The 24,730-nt window shown below is 40.3% G+C and overlaps 1 protein-coding gene across 1 annotated transcript in view; it reads right to left on the bottom strand.

Moving 5' to 3' along the window:
• The window catches only part of MST1R (macrophage stimulating 1 receptor), a 67,033-nt gene that overhangs the window by 14,925 nt on the left and 27,378 nt on the right, over nucleotides 1-24,730 (bottom strand). The window contains exons 6-14 of the mRNA XM_058168245.1: nucleotides 24,089-24,267; nucleotides 19,012-19,186; nucleotides 18,411-18,556; nucleotides 15,365-15,526; nucleotides 14,084-14,177; nucleotides 11,521-11,748; nucleotides 10,558-10,704; nucleotides 2,553-2,709; nucleotides 2,197-2,289 (exon numbers count right to left, since the gene is read on the bottom strand). Of these exons, the coding sequence (XP_058024228.1) occupies nucleotides 2,197-2,289; nucleotides 2,553-2,709; nucleotides 10,558-10,704; nucleotides 11,521-11,748; nucleotides 14,084-14,177; nucleotides 15,365-15,526; nucleotides 18,411-18,556; nucleotides 19,012-19,186; nucleotides 24,089-24,267 (1,381 nt within the window). The remainder of the gene's footprint in view (nucleotides 1-2,196; nucleotides 2,290-2,552; nucleotides 2,710-10,557; nucleotides 10,705-11,520; nucleotides 11,749-14,083; nucleotides 14,178-15,364; nucleotides 15,527-18,410; nucleotides 18,557-19,011; nucleotides 19,187-24,088; nucleotides 24,268-24,730) is intronic.

Below are 24,730 nucleotides of genomic sequence, written 5' to 3'. Positions count from 1 at the left end.
TGGAGAGATTATTAAACAGAATTTTGTTGATATTGACCACCAGAAGGCAGTACATGAACAGTTTCGCTCTATTTGAAATTCATCAGGTGTACATAGTCATTGATCTTGCTAAGGGGCTCAAACTCTCTTTTGGGAATCCAGATATTAGTACATATCTGACACGTTCCAAACTGTTATATCATGTAAAAAAAAAAAAGAGAGAGAAATCTCCCCTCTCAATCTCTGAGAACATGACATAATATAACATTCCTCTTCTCTGTAGGGGAGTTTAAAAGTGGATATGCCATTCTAAAATAAAATAAGATGGTGAGCAAAGTTCATTCATTGTCCATCTTACATTTTTCCCTTTTCTTAATCTTTGGCAAGATAGTATCTGCAATAGCGGTGAATATCTGTAGCTCAGCTGTAGGATGACGGTAAGGGCAATGGTGAAATGCACTTACCTTTGCTACCAGTTCAGGAATGTGAGCACGTGTGTGCACTCGCTACACTCGCCTGTGCCTCTTCTGCACATTCGCAGAGCCTTGTGCACATGCACAGAGGGTCAAAAACAGGACATCCCGACAAGTGGACAGAGCCTCCCGCTGCCAGTGCTATCGGTTTGTGCGAACCAGATAGGTCTGGCTAGATTTCACTATTGGGTGAGGGTTTGTTCTCCAAGATTGTGGGTTAGTTTCTGAATGTTTCATTACTAGGTTAAGTAACTTCTTCAGTGGAGCTTAGGGGATGTCAGTGTTCTTCTGTTTATAAGGGCTTCAGGTGTGAGTGTGTCAAATGAGGGTCAGCTGTGAGTCATCAGTGAGTCTTGTGATGGGTCTTGTGATAAGGAGATTACATCGGTCATGGTCATTGGGAGGTGAACTTCTGGTGGAGGGGAATAGCGTGAGTTGGTTGAGGGTCGGTGCTGTCTCTAGTTGGCTGTGTGGTTAGTTTGGATTCTGAGGGGTTCATAGGTTGGTTGTAGGTCAATGTGTCCATTGATGAAATTGCTTATAGAGTGCAAGCGTTCAATGAACTCACAAGTGTGATGGACGGTAGCATGGTAACATTTTTGTGTTGCTCCAATTAAACTGCTGCTGTTTGGTGTCAGTGTGGGTAGAGATTAAGGATTTGAGATCGTAGCATTTGACTGATAGCTGATGTTCGTGGATCCTGGTTTTTAATTGTCATGATGTTTGCCCCATGTAGAATTGATTGCAATAGTTAAAGTTGATTTTGTAGATTACATTGTTAATTTTATCCTTCTGTATTTTGAATTAAACAGAAAATCACTGACACTGACTTTCCCTAAACTCCGCTGAAGATGTTACCTAGCCTGGTAACAAAGCATTCAGAAACCAACCCACAATCTCGGACAATGAACCCTCACCCTCAAGATAATATCTCTGCATCGTAATGAAATATTGCAGTTTCCTCCCATCAAAGTAACTGGAAGAATGAGGGCAATGTTTTAGTATCAGAAGGATATTAACTTGTGTAGTTCTTGAGCAATGTATTATTATTTATAGAAATATTTCGAAGGAATTATTCCTTAGGGCAGGGGTGAAATGTAAAATTTGTTACTACCAGTTATGTGGCCGTGGCTTGGGGGGTAATATGACTGGGTGGGCGTGGCCAACTTTTTTTTTTACTTTTAAAAATGTTTTTTCTACAACCTCTTTGGATGAAGAGGCTGTAAAAATGCTTTTAAAAGCCTCTGATGATCAGGCAACTCAGCTGGGATCGCCAGAGGAGCTTTTTAAAAGCATTTTTTTCCACAACCTCTTTGGCCAAAGAGGTTGTAGAAAAAATGCTTTTAAAAGGTTCTGATGATCCCAGCTGAGCCGCATGATCATCAGAGGCTTTTTTTTACTTTTAAAAGAAGAAAAAATGCTTTTAAAAGTTAAAAAAACCCTCTGATGATCGCGCGGCTCATCTGGGCATGGGTGGGGGGGGGCAGGGATTTTTGCTACCAGTTCTCTGAACTACCCACCGCCGTCGCTACCAGATCGTGTGGTCCGGTCTGAACCAGGAGCATTTCACCCCTGCTTTAGGGAAATATGTCAGTCCTGGGGGGAAAAAAGAAATAATAATTTGAAAAAAAAACCCTTCCAACCAAACACATTTGTGTATCCACATATCGGAGTGATGTCTAGCAGCATGTTCTGTCTCATTGGCTCTAAAATACTAGTTCCAAGTCCTATCATGAATTCTTACCAGAAGAAGCCACATATCCTGTATTAGAAGGAAGAAGAGGAATTCCAACTGTGCCCCTGTTGAGGCTGGAAAGCCTTTCTAAATTCTCAGTTCCTGCAAGAAGAAAACAAAAAGTCTATCCAGCAACATTCATCTCCTCACTATTCTTGAGTAGGTCCATTATCCATTCTTCCCTTATTCACCTTGTGAATCCAGTGATTAAGGCATATTTGATACATTCCCATTCTCTGACAAAGTGTCAAAATTAAATGCAAGCAGGTACTGCTATGACTGTGAAGAAGTTATACGGAATAAATAAACACCTCCACCGACAGTATTTTTCTGACCAGAAAGTATCATAAGAAACTCGCAGTTACCTGCCTTCTTCTTCTTTTGAATATATTTCCAAGGTAGAAACACCAAACAGGAAAGGAGCAGAATGCCTAGGACAGCTCCCAATATAACAGCAAGGGGAGAGATCAGGGACACTGAAACCACAGATCCTAAGTCTTTGCAGTTTCCATTCACACAGATCTACAAGAAAGAAAAGACATGTGATTATTAGCACTAACCAATAGCAGAATCTGGGGCTGGGAGATCAGAAGGAAAAAAGGACATCATGGGAAATGGACAGCTGACATTTCCATCTTTGCACAAGGGGTTTAAAAGTAGGCAGAAGCAACTACATCACTGCTGGTGTAAAAGATGAGGTTGGTGCTCATCTAGGTGGTGGAATTTCCTGGCAAAGAATGGGACTTTAACATAGGGGAAGTAGGATATATATATGCACACATATAGGAAATAGGAAATAAGATATTTGAAACAAGTGGAGTCAAAGGGTAAATTTGAGTGGACAAACTAGTGGTAAGGATTTGGGGAATGGAGAAAAGTAAAACAATCACTTTCAGCCCAACTCACCTTGCAAGGGTTGTTCTTGTGTGGAAAGGAGGAGGAAGGAACGAGTTTAAGGTATATTTGCCTCTTTGAGGTATTTATAAAAATAACAAAGGCAGGATAAAAATAAGTGAAAATGATTTCTTATGGGATGACAAAGTGAAAGTAAATGTAGATTTTGAGAATCACTGAGAAACGTATTATTAAAAATATTGAATAAATATAAACCCAGACTGTTTCTAAAGATATCCTTACTGACATCCAAAGAAGAAGCATTTTATAGAAGAGAAAATGCAGATAAAAGAATGATGGTTAACATATGAGGATTTATTAATACAAGAAAGTGAAGTTAAGATTAAGATAAGGGTATAATTATATCATTTTATAATCATTATATGATTATAAAATTAACTGAACGTGCAGAAATGGCAAAGCTGACCAATTTGATCAGAGAAAAAACAATAAAGCCTTTTTTTTTTTTTTGAAAGACTGGAATCCTCATGTGGACTTTTTGTTGAAAGAAGAAGAAACTGAATTGATGATTTCAGGATTTGGGGATTAAAGGGAAACAAAGGGATCGGGAGAGGGCAGAAGATTAAGATGACAATTAATTAAGAGAAAGAAAGGCGGAAGGCATAATTACATAATACCCCCCTTCCCACCCTTATTCCTCTCTCTTTTCTCTCTTATTTTCTCTCTTTGCTTTTGTTACACACACATTTACAGGTATGTACGTTTACACAAATATATTGTGTGTGGGTTTACAGAAGATACATAGGGTATGGATGTATCCATGTAGACACAAACACACAAATACAGACACACACACACACAAAATGTGAAGATAGCTTTGCACTGTTTCATCTGGAGCATAGAATGGATGATTGACCATTCTCAGGAAATCATGTTCTGTCCTGCCTTCCTATTGCAGTGAAGGTGCTACTGTGCCTTGTAACATCTCCCATCCTTCCCAGGTGATCTGAGGGGTGAGTTTGCAATTCCCTCAATAGTGGGGGGCGAAGAAGCAACAAGGGTGGAGTGCAGTGAATCCAGACTGTTTTTCTGCACTAACCCACAGCCCACATGAAATGGTGATCTGTTTAGTGTTAACTCATCAGAAAGGTGAAGACAAATGCAGAGTGACATGATGATAAAAATGTAAATGTGAAAAAAAATGGTGGTTTGGGGGATATGTCCCCCATCCACATGCCTCCCAGAGATAGCCTGTGGCAATTATGTGAGAGGAGGAAACACCATGCCAGTATAGATTAATCCAGAAAAAGTTAAATTGGGTTGCCAGCTGGGCAATCTGGGAGGTGGGTAATGAGGCGATGAACGCAAGAGCACTGTTGCTATTTTTCAGTGTGAGCAGAAAGCCAGAGAGCTGGAACTGATTGTCTAACCAAAGGTTTTAGTACTCTTCGGATATTTTCAGGATATCCTCTCCTGACTTGCATCTGCCTAAATTTACATTGCTTGGGAATGTTAAGGATACAAAGTAAATTGAATATAGGAAAGGACTGTAGGGATCTTTAGCAAATCCAGGCTGGAAAAACACTTTCTGCGTGACAAAATGCATCTAAGTATCAATGCCAAAGGAAGTCAGGAACTATTCCCAATATTCTGCCATCAAAATGTGCATTTAGTTGGTACATAACTAATACATCCTTTAAAAATTTACCTTAATGGACAAAATCAATTTGACCCTGAGTGCACAAACTATTAAAAAGTGGAGCCAGTGAAGGAATCAACTCTCTGAATTCCTCTGGGGTCCTTAGTGCTCTCTGAGCTTAGTGGTTTCATCAGACATTTCATTACCAAACTAGGTAACATCATCAATGCTAGAAGGAATTCTTCTCCAGAGAAGAAAGGATTTGGGATTGCCAGGAGACTCCTAACAAATGCTCCTCAAGATGGGACTGTAAACAAGTGGTCTCCAGAAGATTTTACTGCTCTAAAAATTGGGAAAAACAGTTTTGGCCAAGCTGTGGTTTCAGCCCTTTGTAAGGGCACTGGATTCGCCCATTTTCACTCTTAATCATTTTTATTAGAATTGGCTTTCACATTGGTTTGTGGACACTACGAACTTTCAGAAGGACAAATTTTATTATACTGGATTTTTCCTGCAACCCGCAGCAAAAGAAGATTTCTGTAAAAAAATTTAAAACTTAAAAGAAAAAAATATTTGGAAATAAGCAGGAAAAGAGTGATTAGAACGTTGATTTAGAAGATTTTAAACAAAGAATATTTTTTGTTTTTTGTTTAAAATGCTATTAAAATATATGAAGATCCGTGTTTTAAGTGTAAGAAATCACTATCTGGGTAATGTTCGGGATGAAAGAAAAATACAATAAGTCAAGACCTTGAGGACTTGTTACTAGAGACAATGAGAAAGAATTAGATTATAATTAAAGGAGAACTTCCACTAATACAGAACAAGGAAAAGTATTTTAGCTCTGAAAGAATTTAAGGATGTCTGGCAACAGTGTGGCCAGAACCTATTAATTAGATTGTCTGATACAATAAACATGAGCTTAGAAGAAGAGATAAAAGATGATATAGCTGAAAATCAGGATCCTTTTGATATGGATTTAAAATTGACAGGATATAAGAATCATATTGACAAAGATGTTATAAAAAACTAACGTATAAAACTGTCTGAGGTTTAAATAGTTAAAAAGGACACATATAAAATCAACCAGAAGAATGACTTGGATACATGGATCTTAACTCAGAAAAGTGAGTTTAAAAAACTGTTTTCTTACTCAGGATTTACAATAGAGATGTGCTATACCTATGAAGGAGTTCCTGAGAAAAGAAAAAGAAAGAAGAAATCGCTTTTGGGACATTACCTAAAAGGAATAATCAAGATCCTTAAAACAAAACTAATATTTATTTAAATAAAAATAAATAAAAATAATTTTATTAAAAAGTGAGTCTATTTGATCAAGGTTAGGTTGCATATGATCCTCTCCTTTCTAACAGCTTTTAATGGGTTTTTCTTCTAGGACTAATTAGGCTTTAATGATTTGTCTACAGATAAGATGGGAAGCAGAAAGTTTTATAGTATTTTTAGAGACAGTGATAAGCTATAATATTATATTTGAGTGGAGATAAAGCAAATCTGACAAGAAATTAATTTGTAGTACATCATTCGAAGGAATTAAAGATTAATATTTCCAGTTTGTTGTTTCTAGTAGCTCTTAATGGATTTTTTTCTTAAGTTTGAATGAAGAGGTTTCCAAGCTTTGTTTATAGATATAAGATAAATCATGGGAAGAAGAATTTTCTTTACATGGAGGATTGTATATGCCAACCATTGGATAGAAAAAGAGATACCGAGTGTTGAAGAGTGGATTTTAAAATTGACTGACTTAGCAGAGTTGGCAAAACTTGATTAGCAACAATGGATTAGACAATGTTATTATAAGAGACCAGAAGACGTTTGTGGACTTTTTACATCTTAAATACAATAACAGATGGTTAACAGAGGGATTTGAAGATTAGTGTAATATTTGGGCTAACTTGCTGGCTTTGTTTTCTTTTACATATACATTATATACATTATGATACATTATGATGATTGGGTTGATATGATTATTAGACAGATAGATTTCCACATCAGAGGTGCCATTCAGCAAATTCTGATCAGTTCTGGAGAACCAGTAGCAGAAATTTTGAGCAGTTCGGAGAACTGGTAAATACCACCCCTGACTGGCCCCGCCCCCCTCTATTCTCTGCTTCCCGAGTCCCAGCTGATTGGGAGGAAATGGGGATTTTGCAGTAACCTTCTCCTGGAGTGGAGTGGGAATGGAGATTTTACAGTATCTTTCCCCTACCACACCCACCAAGCCATGCCCACCAAGCCACGCCCACAGAAGTGGTAGTAAAAATTTTTGAATCCTACCACTGTTCCACATCTGGAATATTTGTTTATTTAATACAGCATTTTTGTTAAATATGGATGGGAACGCTTATAACTATTTCCAGATCCATTATGTAAGGGGAGGAGATCCTATTAGTTGTTTTTTTTTTAATTTTCCAGCATCCCACCTGGGTGGCTTCTTTATGTTTAATGTTAAACATATCTGACATTTGGGGCTTGGGGGGTTTTTTTGCACACAACATTTTTTTTCATTGTTAGTGTTGGATGTTTGTTTTTCTGTTTTGCATTTTATTTTTATTGATAAAAGAAGTAATTTTGTTAAAAAGAAGAATTTTAGAGAAAATGACAAAGTATCATGCAAAGTACAGGAAAGAATTATGAAATCGACTTACTTGTTTAAAGTTAAAATATATGTATTGTTATTTCTCAGAGCTTTTAATTGACCTTTGCTGATTAAAATAAAAAAATAAGTTTATATTTAGCAATAGATAAAAGATAAAATATGGGATGAAGAGAGTTTTGGTTCAAATATTAGAAAGAGGTGTTAGCTATTAAAATGTTTATACTTATCCTGAGGAAGGAGGAAGTTATTTCTATCTATCTATCTATCTATCTATCTATCTATCTATCTATCTATCTATCTATCTATCTATCTATCTATCTATCTATCTACCTACCTACCTACCTACCTACCTAACGCGTTGGTTTCGTCCCAGGTGCCTGATGGACCTGGAGAGGTTCCGGACGGAGCTTGGGCCGTTTCCTGAGGATCTGGCCCACGGCACGACTGAAGAACTAGTTGCGGCCTGGGAACGGGCCGCGGCTGGGGCTTTGGACCGTGTCGTGCCTTTGCGGCCTCTGACCCGGCGTAGAACTCAATTGGCTCCCTGGTTTTCCGAGGAGCTGAGAGAGATGAAACGCCGGAGAAGACGCCTAGAGAGAACTTGGAGGTCTAGCCGTTCCGAGGCTGATCGGACACGAGTGAGGTCTTTCACTAAGACCTACCTAGTGGCAATGAGGGAGGCGAAACGTTCTTACATTTCCACCCTCATTGCATCGGCAGATAACCGCCCGGCCGCCTTGTTTCGGGTGACCCGTTCCCTCCTTCATCAGGAGGTTCGGGATGACCCTTTGCAAGGACGTGCTGAGGAGTTTAACGGTTATCTATACGATAAAATCGTTCAGCTTCGGGATAGTTTGGACCAAGATTGCGATGATCCAACCGAGATGACGGAGACGAGTCTTGTTGAGGTTATTTGGGATGAGTTTGATTCTGTGGCTCCCGAGGACATGGACAGGTTGCTGGGGAGGTTACATGCAACTACATGTTTACTGGATCCGTGCCCTTCCTGGTTAGTGCTGGCTGCTCAGGAAGTGACACGAGGCTGGCTCCAGGGGATTATAAATGCTTCTTTGTTGGAAGGGGTTTTCCTCGCCGCCTTGAAAGAGGCGGTGGTGAGACCCCTCCTTAAGAAGCCTTCCCTGGACCCAGCTATTTTGGGGAATTATCGTTAGTCTCCAACCTTCGCTTTGTGGCGAAGGTTGTAGAAAGTGTGGTTGCATGGCAGCTCCCTCGGCACCTGGATGAAGCTGTCTATCTAGACCCGTTCCAGTCCGGCTTCCGACCCGGTTATAGCACGGAAACAGCTTTGGTCGCGTTGGTGGATGACCTCTGGAGGGCCAGGGATAGGGGTTGCTCCTCTGCCTTGGTCCTATTAGATCTCTCAGCGGCTTTTGATACCATCGACCATGGTATCCTGCTGCGCCGGTTGGAGGGATTGGGAGTGGGAGGCACCGTTTATCGGTGGTTCTCCTCCTATCTCTCTGACCGGTCGCAGATGGTGTTGACAGGGGGGCAGAGGTCGTCCGCGAGGCGCCTCACTTGTGGGGTGCCTCAGGGGTCGATCTCTCGCCTACCCTGTTCAACATCTATATGAAGCCACTGGGTGAGGTCATCAGTGGTTTCGGGGTGAGTTATCATCTGTACGCTGACGATACTCAGCTGTACTTTTCCACCCCGGACCACCCCAATGAAGCTATCGAAGTGCTGTCCCGGTGCCTGGAAGCCGTACGGGTCTGGATGGGGAGAAACAGACTCAAGTTCAATCCCTCCAAGACGGAGTGGCTGTGGATGCCGGCACCCCGGTACAGTCAGCTGCACCCGCAGCTGACTGTTGAAGCAGTTAGTGGCCCCAAAGGAGGTGGTTCGCAACTTGGGCGTCCTCTTGGATGGACGGCTGTCCTTTGATGAACATCTGGCGGCCGTCTCCAGGAGGGCTTTTTACCAAGTTCGCTTGGTCCGCCAGTTGCGTCCCTTCCTTGACCGGGATGCCTTATGCACAGTTACTCACGCTCTGGTCACGTCTCAGTTGGATTATTGCAATGCTCTCTACATGGGGCTGCCCTTGAGGTGCACCCGGAGGCTACAGTTAGTCCAGAACGCGACTGCGCGAGTAGTAACGGGAGTCGCTCGTGACTCCCATGTAACATCACTGCTCCACAGTCTGCACTGGCTTCCTGTGGTCTTTCGGGTGCGCTTCAAGATTTTGGTTACCACCTTTAAAGCGCTCCATGGCTTAGGACCCGGGTACTTACGAGACCGCCTGCTGTTACCTTATGCCTCCCACTGACCGGTACGCTCTCACAGAGAAGGTCTCCTCAGGGTGCCGTCCGCCAAACAATGTCGGCTGGCGGCCCTCAGGAGTAGGGCCTTCTCTGTGGGAGCAGCGACGCTCTGGAATGAACTTCCCCCTGGCCTACGCCAAGTGCCTGATCTTCGGACCTTTCGCCATGAGCTAAAAACATACTTATTTATTCAAGCTGGACTGGCAAAATGGTTTTTTAACATTTTAATTGGGTTTTATTGTTGTGGGGTTTTAAATTTTAAAAATTTTAAATTTAAATTTTTAAACATTGGCCTTTTTGTAATATGTTTTATTTTAAATTTTGATTTTAATTGTATATATATTGTGTTTTATTTAGGCTGTACACCGCCCTGAGTCCTTCGGGAGAAGGGCGGTATAAAAATTTGATAAATAAATAAAAATAAATAAAATAAATACCTTTCCCTGTTGGCACTTTTTCTTTGATTTTTTTACATTCTCCTTAGTTTGCATTAGTTTTTCACCTTTGTAATTTTCAGTTTCAATTAAAAATTTATATAAAATGAGATAGATGCAAGTGGACTGCAAAGAAATTGTGTGGAAATACTATCTTTGATAGTTTCTATCATGCCTGATTGCCCATGAGGATAAGAGTACACTCAGGTAGGCAGGACAGGCTGAGAAGGGCTAAGCCAGTGAACCTTTTCGGCACCGAGTGCCCAAACTGGAGTGCCGGAAGACCAGGTAGCTCTGCGCATGCGTACTGGCCAGATGGTCTTCAGGTTTCCAGTGCTCTGGCACGTGGAAAGAACAGCTGGCCACCGTGCATGGAAACCACAAAAGCAGCTGTTGATGGCACGCGTGCCCATAGAGAGGGCTTTGTGTGCCACCTCTGGTAGGCATGCCATAGGTTCGCCATCACTGGGCTAGGCTGAGGTTCAAAGGGAAAAAATCAAGTCATAACATTAATTCCGACTACAAAGATTTTTTTTCTTATACCTGTACTGGCAAACCACTCCCTGGGATGTTCAGGTGGTTGGGTATTCGGCAGATCACCTGATCCTTCTGTATACTGCGGTAGCAATCTGCACCAGCCACTGACACAGAAATGTTCATGCAGGCTGCCAGAGCATCCAGTCCCTTATGCTGTGCAGAGAAATGTAAAATACTTGATTATGGCCAAGGATCAATCCTGCTCATTAGCATTTTCTGCTGGATTTCTAACCAGTGTCCCAAATAATCCTGCGCTGAATTTCACGTGCACATACAAAAGAAACAGCTGGTGCTGTAAATTCTCAAAGTACCTTAACTCCCTGCCTCCATTTGCTTGTTTTGTAAGCGAGGCATTTTCTCACAATTATTTCCCCTTAATATCCAGCCCTTGGAGGACTATAAACTACAGTTCTTTTACATTTTCTTTCATTAGTTACTCTCGACAATGTACATTAGGCTGTGCAGGCATCAAAAATGAACCAAAAGAACCGCTTCCGATCTCAGAGTCCTTCTCTGTCTTCTCTAAAGCAGCCTAACCTTTTTCAGGCTGTCTCATTGTACTTTAAGGACTGTGCTTAAAGTAGCACCACCTTTTTTCAGGCTTACATAGACACGTCTGAAAAGTCAAGGATGCTCTGTTCATCCAAGCCTGGAGTATTTCTTCCAAGTAATTTCTGAAAGATGCAGACTTCTAATATATATTTTTTTGTATTTATGTGCCAATTTCTACACCCTGAATTGACTTGAATTTGACTTGAACTTTCTAATATCATGCAGAAGAGCATTTTTGTGACTTAACCTGCATAGCCCAAGTTACTGATGCTACAATCTTCATGCAAGGGTACCATTCAAATGGACAAAGGTGCATAAATCCCAGACCAGTTGAACAGGTTTGAATTAGCTCTCATTCTCCCAAGACTGCAGAGCCTTCCTTGCTAAATTTCTTGGATAGGGAAGCCCTGTACTTACAGCGATCTCAATCTTGTCCTCTCCTTGTTGGAGTACATATAAGTGATCTTCAGAGGGAAAGGGATCAATGACTGGCTTAGGGTAGTAGCGGATACGAAATGTCTTCTGCCCCAGAACTCCATCCATCAAGACACTCAGGTTCCCATAAATATGTCCCATTTTATTTTCAGATGGATAATCAGGACTTTGACACACCAACCTATCGGTGGACAGTGGCCTTTCACAAACCTGAAATGACAGAAATCAGAACACTTTCATCTGGCTTCGTTTCATCAAATTAATCCATGCCAATATACCAGCTCATGCAGGAGTTCCATTGTTTTAAAAATCGTATACAGAATAAAAAAGACCATAAAAGGAACTGCTATAGGAAGGCGTTCAGAACTTGAGAATATATCTGAATGTGAAAAATGGTGGCACATGCATCCTCTAGAATAAAGGAAAATTGTGTGACATAGAATTTCCTTTCCGCTTTCCTTTTGGCTGAGTGAGTTTGCTGCCATCCTTGGAGCAGTTATTTAATTACTCTGGCAAGTTCAAAGGATTGAAAGGAGGCAATTAAAACCGTAATTTAAATTTGCCAAGAGAGAAAAAATAAACTTTATATTTCATTCAAATTTATCATTGCTACTTAGATTTATAGAATCACCAAGCTGGAAAAGACCTAAAAGGACATTTAATCCAGTTTCTTTTCAGTGAGGTATTCACTATTGCATCTCTGATAAATGACCATCCAGTCTCTAAAGGAAGGAGACTTCAGTGGAGGAGAACTAATTTACATCTTTCCTATACAATCATGGAAGCCCTAATTATTTAGATTATTGATATTGGTTATTGTAAAGAAAAAAAATAGCATTTACAATGTACACAAACTGATTTAATATATAAATATCAGTGTATAAGAATGAGATGCACTGTTTTAAATAGTATCTTGCACTTTGGTAACTTCTTGGACATGTGATTCTCGTCAAATCTGTGATATGGATTTTGTTCCTCATATAATGGGTGAAAATAATTTCAACCTTCTTAGAGAAGATTTTTTTCAATGTCTCTTCAACTGTGAATTCTCTTCTGAATTTAAGAATGAATCACAGAGTCATAGAATGGGAGGACTGGAGGTGTGTGTATATTGCACATATCATTGTAGAATTACAGAATTAGAAAGAAGCATTGTCCATCAAAGTTTTTGAAACAGCCAAGTAATAGTGGGATTTCTATAGCACAAAGCTATTCTGTTTCCATGTCCAATTAAGTTCTTTTTTCCTATACCAAAAGATTTGTAATGTAGCACAAAGAATGTTCCAACAATATCCAGTGAGTTTGTTATCTGCTGAACAGATTAATCACAGTTTCAAATGCTACAGAATGAGGTCAACCATTTTATAATGAGTAGAATAAAAGCTAATTCACATGAAGTAAAAAGAATTTTAGAAGCAGCTACAAAAATGAAAATAAAGATGAAATCAAACTAAACACGGATGGGGCAAAAGTAATAAAAAAGAGAAGTGACAAAATAATTGTACTAAAAATTGAACAACTTTTAAAAGAAATGTTAAAGATAAAACCAAACATCATTTATACATGGGGTGTCAGCTACAGCAATATAGCCTTCCAAGTCCTTAAAAATTATTTAAGGATCACCTTTATCTTGTACCTTGACACTTGTACAAACATGTACTCAAAGCTAGAGGAAAACATTTTCTTGAACAACTTGCCCTTTTCCTAATCAGTTTCTGAGTGAAATTACTGGTATTTCTGCACATCTTGAACTGTAGATAGTTCAGAGTAAGTGACGAGAACACCTGTGCAAACTTTGCATCTTCCATTAGCTGGAGAACAAGTCTCTGCAAGTGGAATCATGTTCAACTTCTCTAGCTTCTTGCTTGTTTTGAGACTGTTAGGATTCTTCATTGTGCAGGATGTCTATGCACCCAACGAAAACAATGGCAAGGAAGATGACATGGAGCAAAGGTTGCTTTCATCATCACTCTTTCATACCATTCTAATCTCTTAAGTGGTTGTAAACCGCCCTGAGTCCCTAGGGAGATAGGGCGGTATAAAAGTACGAATAATAAATAAATAAATAAATAAACTGGATTAGAATGGCCAACTAGGACTCTAGCCATACTGGCTGGAGAATTCTGTGAACTGGCCCACATCTTACAGTTGTTGGGGTTGAGAAAGACTGGTCAAGACTGATTTTCTCCCTATGTATATTATAATTTCTTAAGGCACAAGAGTACAAATTCTTCACCAATTAATCTCTGAGCCAAATTACTACTGAAAGCACCTACTAAGCCATTTTCTAGCTTTTCCACATGTAAAGGAATTCTTTACTCCCAGAAAATGTAATAATGACGAAGGTGAAGAAAGCCTTGAATGCTATGCAGAATGCTAGCTTCTCATAGTAGTTTTTATATGCAACACAACCCAAAGCAGCACATTTATTCAGGCAATTTGCCATGAAATCCACAGGGAGTCCCTTTTGAGTAAATAGCTAAAGTCTTCATGAATAAATATCTACAATTCTCTTTCGCTTTTTCTCTCTTCTGAAAATACTCACTTTAGCTTTGCTTTGTACTCCAGCAGATTCAAATTGCAGCCTCATGTTATACACTGAATCCAAATTGGCACCATAAATGTAGATACTGGAGCCCCTGCAAGGAATTGGAAGGATGTGACACAAGAGCAAAGTCGTTCTATTCGATGAGTCCTGCAGCTACATGTCAGTGATGGGTTCAGATATGAATATTATCCATGAGAAATTGTAATCCTCTATCTAGTTCCTAACATTACAGGCCTGCATAGGCCAGTCAGAAGCTCCTACCTTGCTAAAAATCATTCCTAACTGAATTCACTTGAAATTACTTCGCTACAAAGAATGGAGCTGCTGGGAAACTCTTCTTAATTCTATTGAATGAGACAGCTGTGGTGAAAACTTGTTAATTTTTCTTATCTATAAATGTTTATAAAACTGCAGTCTTAAAGGTTCAGGACACTAGAAAACTTAAATGAACAGAGCGCTACACGATTAATAATAATAATAATATTTTTATTTATAGACCGCCCTTCTCCCAAAGGACTCAGGGCGGTGTACAGCCACAAATAAAATACAGAAAGAAAACAACAATACAAAACTAAAAACAACCCTTAAAAAACCTATTTAATTTGGCTACTTATAAATAAAAATATTCCCTCTAAAACTTACTAAAAAATTTAAAACCCATAAATCAATTTAATAATATAAAATTTAAGCGAGTCCAGCAAGACAAAATAAGTAGGTTTTAAGTTCGCGGCGGAAGGTCCTAAGGTCAGGTATTTGTCGGAGTCCAGGGGGAAGCTCGTTCCATAGGGTAGGAGCCCCCACAGAGAAGGCCCTCCCCCTGGGGGCCGCCAGCCGACATTGCTTGGCTGACGGCACCCTGAGGAGCCCCTCTCTGTGAGTTCACAAAATATTAAGATATGGAGACACAAAAAGAAGAAAGGACAGGCAGCTCAGTAGAAAACAATTTAACATTCGAAGGAAGTAATTAAATAGTCAAGGTTATTTTTGTGGATGTCTTAAAAAACAATCCATAATAAATATCTGGATTTATTTATTTATTAAATTTTCTGATATGTGAGAATTCTGCACGTTCTGTAATATACATTTATTACACAGGTGGCCTTTTTAACTCACACAAGCCTTCTCAAGGTATGCTTTTAAATATCAATTTATACATCCCGCTATGATTTTTTGGTATGCAAGTTCCCCAAATATATACCCTTTTTAAAAGTATCTTTCAGATGGGAAGAGGAGGATAGCCCTTCAGAAATCCGGGTACAGAAGAAAAAGGAGACTCACTCATAACTGCAGTTGGGAGTAATATCATATATCTGGGGGTCTTCTCGATACCAGAAAGGCTGAGGAGAAAGAAATCGCTCTTCATCTATTATTACAAATACAGATGCATTGGTCAAGTTGCTTGAAGGTGGGGTGGTACAAATTATGGCCTCCTCTCTCTGGCTAGGGAGAAAGGGGGAAAAAAGCATGACAGAACTCCCCTTACCAATAGATCTTTTAGCCATTTCCTCTACAACAGACTTTTCCTGAAAATCCCTTTCCACATGTCCTAAAACTGCCAGTTCAGAATTCCCGGCAAAAGCAGCTACAAAGCCATCCAGCTGGGAATTCTGAGAGCTACTATTCTAATATACATCTGGAGGCACTGTATTAGAGAATATCGTTCTACATTGTCAACTTTAAGAATGTACTAGACAACCCACGATCCATTGAGTCATCATTTCAGAGATATTTCTATATGTAAAGGGGGGAAAAAGAAACTAAAATTAGCTGAGTAAGTTTAATGGTATTTGCTATCTGATGAAGACTGAAGGATCTGAGCATTCAGTGCCAGGTTAAGGATGACCTTGTCTTGTCCTATGATACCATCTCATGTCGGAAAGCACTCTACATATTTCTATCTAATTAGCTTATCAGTATTAGAGGACATTACCCAATAAACTTTGGGAACAGCATAGAACTTAGAAGACTGTGTAACTGGTAAGCCCACATAAAGAGGCATGCCTTGCAAAGCTGCCTTCTTCTCACCTCCTATGAATGCACGGTCAGACTGTCATCTTCATGACAGTAGCAAGATCCACATTCTTTAGTATATATAATCCTCTTGGTATCCAAAGTTGTGCTGGATTCACTCAAGGATAAACGCATTCAGATGGTTATAGAATAGGAAGAGTTACACTATTGCAATAATATGAAGGGATAATTTACAGGGTATCTGCGCCCTTGATATGAAAATATCTATACGTAAATATACTTGGTTTCTGTACCTTTGAGAAGCTACTGCCTGTGTGTTTTTCCCACAATTAGCCTAGGCAAACATTTATGAAAGAATGAATTGATCCATGCCTTCCCCCCCTCCCCCAAAACTAGGCTATGTTCTTAGAATACAATGTGATGAAATCTTATAAGGACTGAGTTGCCTGTCATCTGGCCTCCTGGCTTTGACTGTTAAGAACTTGGAGATCATTCAGTGGTGAAATGTAATATTTGTTACTATCGGTTCTGTGGGCCTGGCTTGGTGTGTGTGTGGGGTAATGTGACTGGGTGGGCGTGTCCAACTTTTTTTTTTTTACTTTTAAAAGCATTTTTTCTACAACATCTTCAGCTGAAGAGGTTGTAGAAAAAATGCTTTTAAAAGGTTCTGACGATCCCAGCTGAGCCGCACGATCATCAGCGGGTTTTTTTTTTTTACTTTTAAAAGTATTTTTTCGGCTGAAGAAAAAATGCTTTTAAAAGTAAAAAAAAAACCAACGCTGATGATCATGCAGCTCAGCTGGGCATGGTGGGGGGCAAGGATTTTTCCTACCTGCTCTCCAAATCACCCGCCACGATCACTACTGGATCAGGAAATCCGGTCCAAACCGGGAGCATTTCACCCCTGCAATCATTTTATTTCTTTGCTGGTTTAATAATGAAACCAGTACTTGCATAAGTTTTTATTTTTGTTTTATTTTTGGCATCTTGTTTCAGTTCCAGGGATCTAGTTTTTCATTTCTTCTTCATGGCTGCATTAAGGCAATTCCCCACCCCGGTTGTATGAAACATTCTGAGTAATAGTTGATTGCTAATTGGTATGAATGATTACTTCCTCACTACAACAAACACTGTGCAATTCACTTGCTTTCCTACCAGAAATTGAGACTATGACTTATTTGGAAAGAATGAGAAATGTAGGAGCAGTCATTATATTATAAATATAAAAATCTATTTTTATACTTTTATACTATTCTATCATTAGACGCTAGATAACTTTAAAGATATTTCAAAGATAAATACTGTCCACATTTAGGTATTCCCAAAAAAAATGCAGCAATGTACTTTAACTATTTTCTTTCTTGGGATAATATAAATGCAGTTTAGAGAGTAAAGAATCCTGATCACTATTGCCACAACCCAGCATAGACATTGTCTTGATTAGGGTTTCCATACCTGAGTTGCAAGAATCCAGGGTAAACATTAGATGCAAGTGAAGATGACTTTCTGCGCTCCCTGGGACCATCTAATGCTGGTCCATTTTCTCCCCAGCTCAAGTTTGGATGCCCTAACCCCGTGATGGCGAACCTATGTCACGTGTGCCAGATGTGGTACACAGACCCATCTCTCTGGGCACACGAGCTGTCACTCATTGCTCTTCTGGGTTCCGGCGCACCGGCCAGCTGGTCTTCACGTGCGCGGGAAGCACTTGGCTGCTTTTCCAATTTCCGGTGTGTGCATGAGCATCGTCACCTGATCTTCAGGTTTCTGGTATGTATGCATGCACAAAGATCAGCTGGCCAGTGTGCATGTGCACGCCAGAAACTGGAAGATCATCCTCCCAACGCATGCATGAGCACCGGGGGGCTGCTCTTCTGGTTTCCGGCACGCACATACGCACCGACCAACTGGTCTTTGTGTATGCATGCGTGCCAGGAACTGGAAGACCAGGTGGCTGGTGTGTATGTGCACACCGGAAATTGGAAGAGCAGGCGCCCGGCACACCCATTCGCACCGGGTGGTAGCTCTTCCAGTTTCTGGCACGTACGCACGTGTGTGCACGTGTGCATTCCCATTTTGGCACTTGGTGCTGCAAAGGTTCACCAACACTGCCCTAACCAGGAGAGTCCAAGTATTTCTAACCTTGAAGGGCTCAGCGAATTGCCAAGAAGTTTTTCTAGGCTCAGAATCTTCGCAAGAAGATGTCATACCTATCAGTTGGGTTTTAAAATCTAATCTAATTCAAAATTAGGGCTACAGCTTTTATAACTCATTCCTCTATACCAAATATCCCATAACCTTCGATCCCATTTTTATACACTGAAGCAAGAAGACAGCATTCTGTTTGTCATACCTTTTCTCACTGTCCACAGGACAATCTAGATCATTAATCATCACTTTCCTTGTGCCTCCCACAAAAAGGTTTTGTCCTCGGATAAAGATCTCTGTTCCTCCAGCCATTGGACCATAGGCAGGGTGAATGGAAGTTATGTTTGGCAGCTGTTGATGGTGAATAGAAAAAATAGTAACACAATGCTCACTGCTTTGATGTAACCAAATATTTAACTGATTACAATATTATTATTAAAACCACTGAATATACCTAATACTCACAGAACATTAAATCTTCTGCATATGTCCAATTATGGTTTATAGCCAAGGAGTTATAGTTTGAGCATTTTGGATAAAATTATAGGTAAACCCAGAAATTCTGCAATGCCAACACCAACCATTCCCAGTCTAACAGGCATTAGGGGAATGACAGCTTAAAATGTTGAGGATAGAAATATAGATATATGTTTTTTTTCTCCACTGACCTGTATCTACATCTGCTACAGAGCTTAACACTATCCATTGCTGGATGTCAGTGCTTATCAGAAAGTATTTATTACATCAATGGCAATTTACTGTAAGAAAATTAGCAGATACTCAAGGAGTAAGTATATTAAACTCACCATAAATGTAAAACCACTGATGATTGAGGAGCCAGTGATATAAAATGGGCTTGCTGCATTCTCTATAATGGTCAGATTAATCTGTTGTGGTTCCATGATCTTCTCGATTCCCTTTGGTGACAAGATGCAGACAAGAACTTCAGCAAAATCCTTCCACTTTGGTACTTGGCTATATCTGGAAAGCAGGTAGTGTGAAGAAAGAACAAGGAAAATCCTGATTAGGATAACCTACTACAATCTAAGGATTCTTCAGCAGCAAGCAATAATAACCTTTCAGAAATCGTGGACTATTAATTAGTAACTAACTTTGAACTTAGCCTAAGATTACTAACTTCGGAATGATGTGCTCTGATCAGAGAATAGAATAATAGAAATAGAAATAGTAGAAAAATCACCTCGTTCCATTCCTAACTGGTACCAGGAATGTACCATTTGACTGTTGTGGAAAGGAACGACTTCACAGAACATTAAAGCTGTACTGCAGGAAAAGATAGTATTGGGGGAGGGGGGTAGGAATCCAGTTTAATGTGATGTGTCAAGGGTCACATACCAAATGTAGGCTGAGCCAGAAGAAAACTCAAATACCCCTGTGTGTCAGTGCACAGCATATACCACCTAGTCAATGGGTTCTAAGCAGTAGTATGGAGATGCTAGCTTGTACAGCATAAAATGAGCACATCTGGAGTAAAACTGAGTTGTGGCTGCACTTGCAGCATTCTGTCCAAAATGTGTCAAAACTGACCAGTACAGTCTTTATGATTAGCAAGGGATTCTGCATATGACATGGGTATGACCAGAGCTGGTAACTTAGTTTATATCAAAAACCCTTGACTGTCCAAAGCCATAACAGATAGTGGAGCTGAATATTTATGGGCCTATCTGGTGACAGCCCTGGCTTATGGATATTGTGATTTGAATTGTAATGGGAGATTAGGATTATCTCATTTTACAATTCAAAAAGGAAGGAAGGAAAGAAAGGAGGGAGGAAGCGGAGGGGAGGAGGTTGGTTTTCTGTGAAACAAAGAAAAAATAAAGCTATAATAGATCTAAATGCAGGTAGTTTGATCTTCTAGAGTGAAGCTGATAAATAAATGCAGGAAAGTAAGGAATAATAGAATTTGTGAGGCCACAAAGCAGACAAAGTAATAGAAAATGAAGAAACAAAAGTGCTCTGGGACTTTAGCATTCAAACAGAGGAGTATCTGCCACATAACACCCCAGACGTAGCAACACCCCAGATGCAGTGTTAATAAGAAAGACCAAAAAAGTCTAGATAGTAGATGTTGCAATGCCTGGAGACAGAAGAATAGAAGACAAACAATTAGAGAAAAATCACAAAATACAAAGACCTGCAAACAGAAACGGAATGACTGTGGCAAAAGAAAGCAAGGATACTAGCAAAAGTATTAGAAGCTTTGGACAACATCTTTCTAAAATAATGTAGTCTAGGAGAAAATACCCTATTAAATAACATAATTGGGTGGCTAGGGTCCATGGCCCCTATGCCTCATATCAGCAGCTGTGCTCTGTAATAGAGAGACTGGTAACGACATTCCATAGTTTGCTCATATATTCCATATATCCCCACTCATTAAGTCTACTTTGTACTAGCATTCCATTAATTCCAGATTCTCTTGTCTCAATCAGATATGGTTTGTTCCAGGAGCCCACTTATCATCAAATTGTCCTGGTTCCTTAAAATCTGACATAGATTTTGTTAATCTGGGCAATATCTATGCCAACATGACTCCCCTATTTCATGTTACTCTCAGTTTGAGGTACGTACTAAGGACCCCTATCAGATAAGGAATTCTTGTGGCAGTATCGGTAATGTGAATGTATATGTATTTTTGTATGCTCAGGATGCCATGAGGTTGGCTGAGAACATTTGATTGGTGTCCTGCAAATGTTTAGACTGTTCAATGCAACGAAGAGCATGAATCTGAAAAGTATGTTTGGAATTGCCAAAAATATTTCTCTTCAAAAACTTAACAAGCTGTAGACCCATTTAGCTTTACAGATTAAATGACACTAGGCACCTTTCAGTTGAAAATTTCTAAGAGTTGGAAATAAATTTTCACAGTAAAGGACTTAGATTCACACTAGCAGATGGTGAGATTTCTGAAATAGTCCCATCTTCAGGTCTAGGTCTCCAATATTCTACAATTGATGCAGTTTCCATCTTTTCCAGTGAAAAACAAAGGACCACAGCGGGAATATCAGTGATGAGCTTCCATTCCAGCATAGATTTAATAGGAATTCTCAAATTTGTAAATAATCAATAGGATTGTTTGTTGATTATATAAAGCAGTTGACCAATTCAAAGTTTATAAAGCATTTGGGATCAATGCTGGATATAGAAAACTGAACAGCCTGTAGCAGTTGTAAGCTATTTTTTCTTTGAAAAAAACTATTGCTCCATGTAATCATTATAAATCATGCTGATAATGGTTTCACATATCAAACATGCCCACAACCTCTATGGATCTGCCCTACTAAAACTCTACATATTATATTTAGGTTCATGCTATCCCTTTTGAAAGAAGGCATACAAGCCTGTCTCATCATTGGTTTCTTTTTTTTATTTTTTTATTTTTAATTGCAGGTCTACACTTACTATGGTGTGTTGTGTCTGCGGAGCTGCTGAAGGGGCATTGAGCGTGCTGACGTGATGCGATCTGATTGGTTTATTTCTGCATCCCTTCGGGCGGGAAAATTAGAGCTTCGCTATTGGTTGTTGTTTTTGACAGCTCAGTATTTAAGAGCTGTCAACTCTTTTCTAATGTTGATTCTGTTCTGGAGTTGCCTTGTTGTCAATAAATGATTCATGTTACGAGCCACCTCCTCATTCATGCCGACCCTCGCTAAGATTATAATATGGTGAATATGTACTGGGTTATAGAGGGTCACCTCTGACAATTCTTTACACTTTCAGCAAACAGCAGAAACGGCTACTCATTTCCGCTCTGGGAAAATTGCCAGTGTGTAACCTCTGACACACAAATGTCTCCTGGCCTGATTTCCACATGAGGACTATAAAGCTGGTCTGGCACTGCAACATTAATTGTGAGACTTCAACTCTTAACTTCTCCCAGGCAGAAATATTTAAGAGAATGAATTCCAGAAAATTCCTTTTCTTAATCCCAATTTCGCTTTTTGTATATGTTCACATAAACAGATAAAAATGAGCAAAAATGCATACTTGTTTTAAAAAGTGCATCCTTCAAGGTGCACATATATATTCTTTTGAAATGTTTTGCTTCGTAACTGAAAGAGTACAGATACATTGGAAGAGACAACGAGAAGAAAGTGGAAAAAGGAAAAGATGCAAGACTCTGCTGACTGAAGGGAGCTGTATGTAATGTTCCTCCTCTCATTTTCTCCCTCAGCAAAAGGAGCAGGAGATAGGTTGGGCTGGGAATGACAGGCCCAATTTTTTCCAACAAACTTCCATGGCTGCAGGGAGGAGGGGCTAAAACCTGGGTCTCCCTGGTCCTAGCTGGAGTCTTCAATGACTATACTGTGGTGTATATGATCCGTGGTAGTACTGTGGTTAGAGTACAGTACTGCAGGCTACTTCTGCTGACTGCCGGCTGCCTGCAATTTGGCAGATCGAATCTCACCAGATTCAAGGTTGACTCAGCTTTCCATCCTTCCAAGATCAGTAAAATGAGGACCCAGATTATTGGGGGCAATATGCTGACCCTTAGAGAGAGCTGTAAAGCACTATGAAGTGGTATATAAGTCTATTGCTATATCACCCTGGTTCTCTTGTTGGTTTTTATATTCTATACCAGTGATGATTAACTGTTTTGCTGTCGCGTGCCAAAAGCAGGGGAGCACGGAGAAGGTCACGCACGTGTGTGTCCCCACTCATAATTCAATGTGCCCCGTCCTCTGGGCATGCGTGCGCTCCCCTCCCATGCTCCCCCCAGCTTTTGGCATGTGATGGCCCGGTGGGCCCGGTAGGCCCGTTTTTCTCCCTTTCCAGGCTTCAGAGGCTTTCTTGGAGTCTGGGGAGGGCAAAAACAACCCCCTCCCCCGGGAGGCTCCTCGGAGGCCAGAAACAGCCCATTTCCCAACTTCCAGTGGGCCCAGAAAGTCTGAAAATTAGCTGGCCAGCACGTGCATGCAAACTGGAGCTGAGCTAGGGCAATGCTTGTGTGCTCACAGATATGGCTCTGCGTGCCACCTGTGGCACACATGCCATTGGTTCGCCATCACGGTTCTATACTCTTCAGTGCATTCAATGAGATTCTGAATGTTTTAGATTAATACATTTTAAAAAGAATTGTGTTTTATTTATACTGCACTTCCTCTCTAATGGTGTTTGGGGAATTATAAAGAAAACAACACAGACCCAATAAAAGCCCATTAAAACTGAGTGGCTGCAAAATTGTCATAATCAGTGGAAAGACAGACTCACACCTCCAGGGCAGATCTGCACAGCTCTGCCTCTTCTAGCACTTTTCCTTTGGCAGAGAATCCAGGGGTTTATTTGGGCTTTTATTTTATCAAGGGAAATACGGCAGACTACTCATAGCCATGGTAACATGGTAGCAGAAATGTATTATGCTCTGTTCTGACCGCTGAGCCCGGGTGTCCCCAAGGGAGGCAAGGAAAAGCCAGTAACCTCATAATGAAAACGGTGTGACTTTCACACTGGCATCAGACATCAAGATGAAAGCACGCAATTGTGTCATTTGATGTCACTATGCACACGCTGTCTTTATGACATCCTCGTGATTTGTGATTGCTGCCACGCTACCAAACTCTACTCTGGCCCATGGACAAGCCCTGTGACAGATGCTCCTTGAGGAATTGATCTAGAAATTTTAGAAAAGGGAAATGTGGATTCCCTGCATTCATTTCCCCTCCTGCCAAGCAAAGAAGTTATATAATTGACAAACAACACCATCTCCATGTTTTATTCCCCCTCCCTTTCCCATGTATACATGCATGAAGTTAATTAGAAGAAATTCTTTTGTGAATGTTGATGTATGAGCATAATATGCATGAGGCAGAGTTAGGCAGAAACCAAGTGGGGAGAAAGAAGGGAGGCAGATTTTCTTCTTACCGGTTTGCTAAGCTCTCTTCTAATAGTACCCAGCAGGTCCTCTCTCCTACTGTAATCAAGTAGTCCCCAGGGCCTGAGTGCGAGTCAGCAGTGCCAGAGAAATATGGACGAGACTGAAACCCACTGCCGCAGAGAGTCAGCTTGGTGCTGCCATACAGAGGTGCGTTTCTGGGATGAAACTGGGAAAGCAGATAATAATTATCACCAAGATTCAGAATCAAGATCAGAATAGAGCTGGAAGGGATCTTGGAGGTCTTCTAGCTCAAGCAGGAGATCCTATACCATTTGTCCAGTCTCTTCTTAAAAATCTCCAGTGATGAAGCATCCACAATGTCTGAAGGCAAGCTGTTCCACTGGTTAATTGTCCTCACTTATCAATGACCAGAGCAGAAAGAGCCCTAAAACCTCACTTTCTCCTGCTGAAATGTTAAATATTATGCCTCAAACTCAGTTAGAAGCAGCAGTCAAAAGGGCAGACGTATTTCTGCACAGAGAGAAAGTTCAGTGGAAATGACAAACTTTCTCCATATACCCTGTCTATCCAGTTGTTGTGAAAGCTGGGCTATGATGCAACTCATTGGAAGAAACTCTCCTTATCACTTGCAATGGGGTAAGCTTCTATTAGTAAAACAAAACAAAACA

This window comes from Ahaetulla prasina, chromosome 2, assembly GCF_028640845.1.
Source record: "Ahaetulla prasina isolate Xishuangbanna chromosome 2, ASM2864084v1, whole genome shotgun sequence".
In the NCBI taxonomy this organism is placed as follows: Eukaryota; Metazoa; Chordata; class Lepidosauria; order Squamata; family Colubridae; genus Ahaetulla; species Ahaetulla prasina.
The sequence above is the reverse complement of the archived record's forward strand: the minus strand, read 5'-3'. Positions and strand labels throughout refer to the sequence as shown.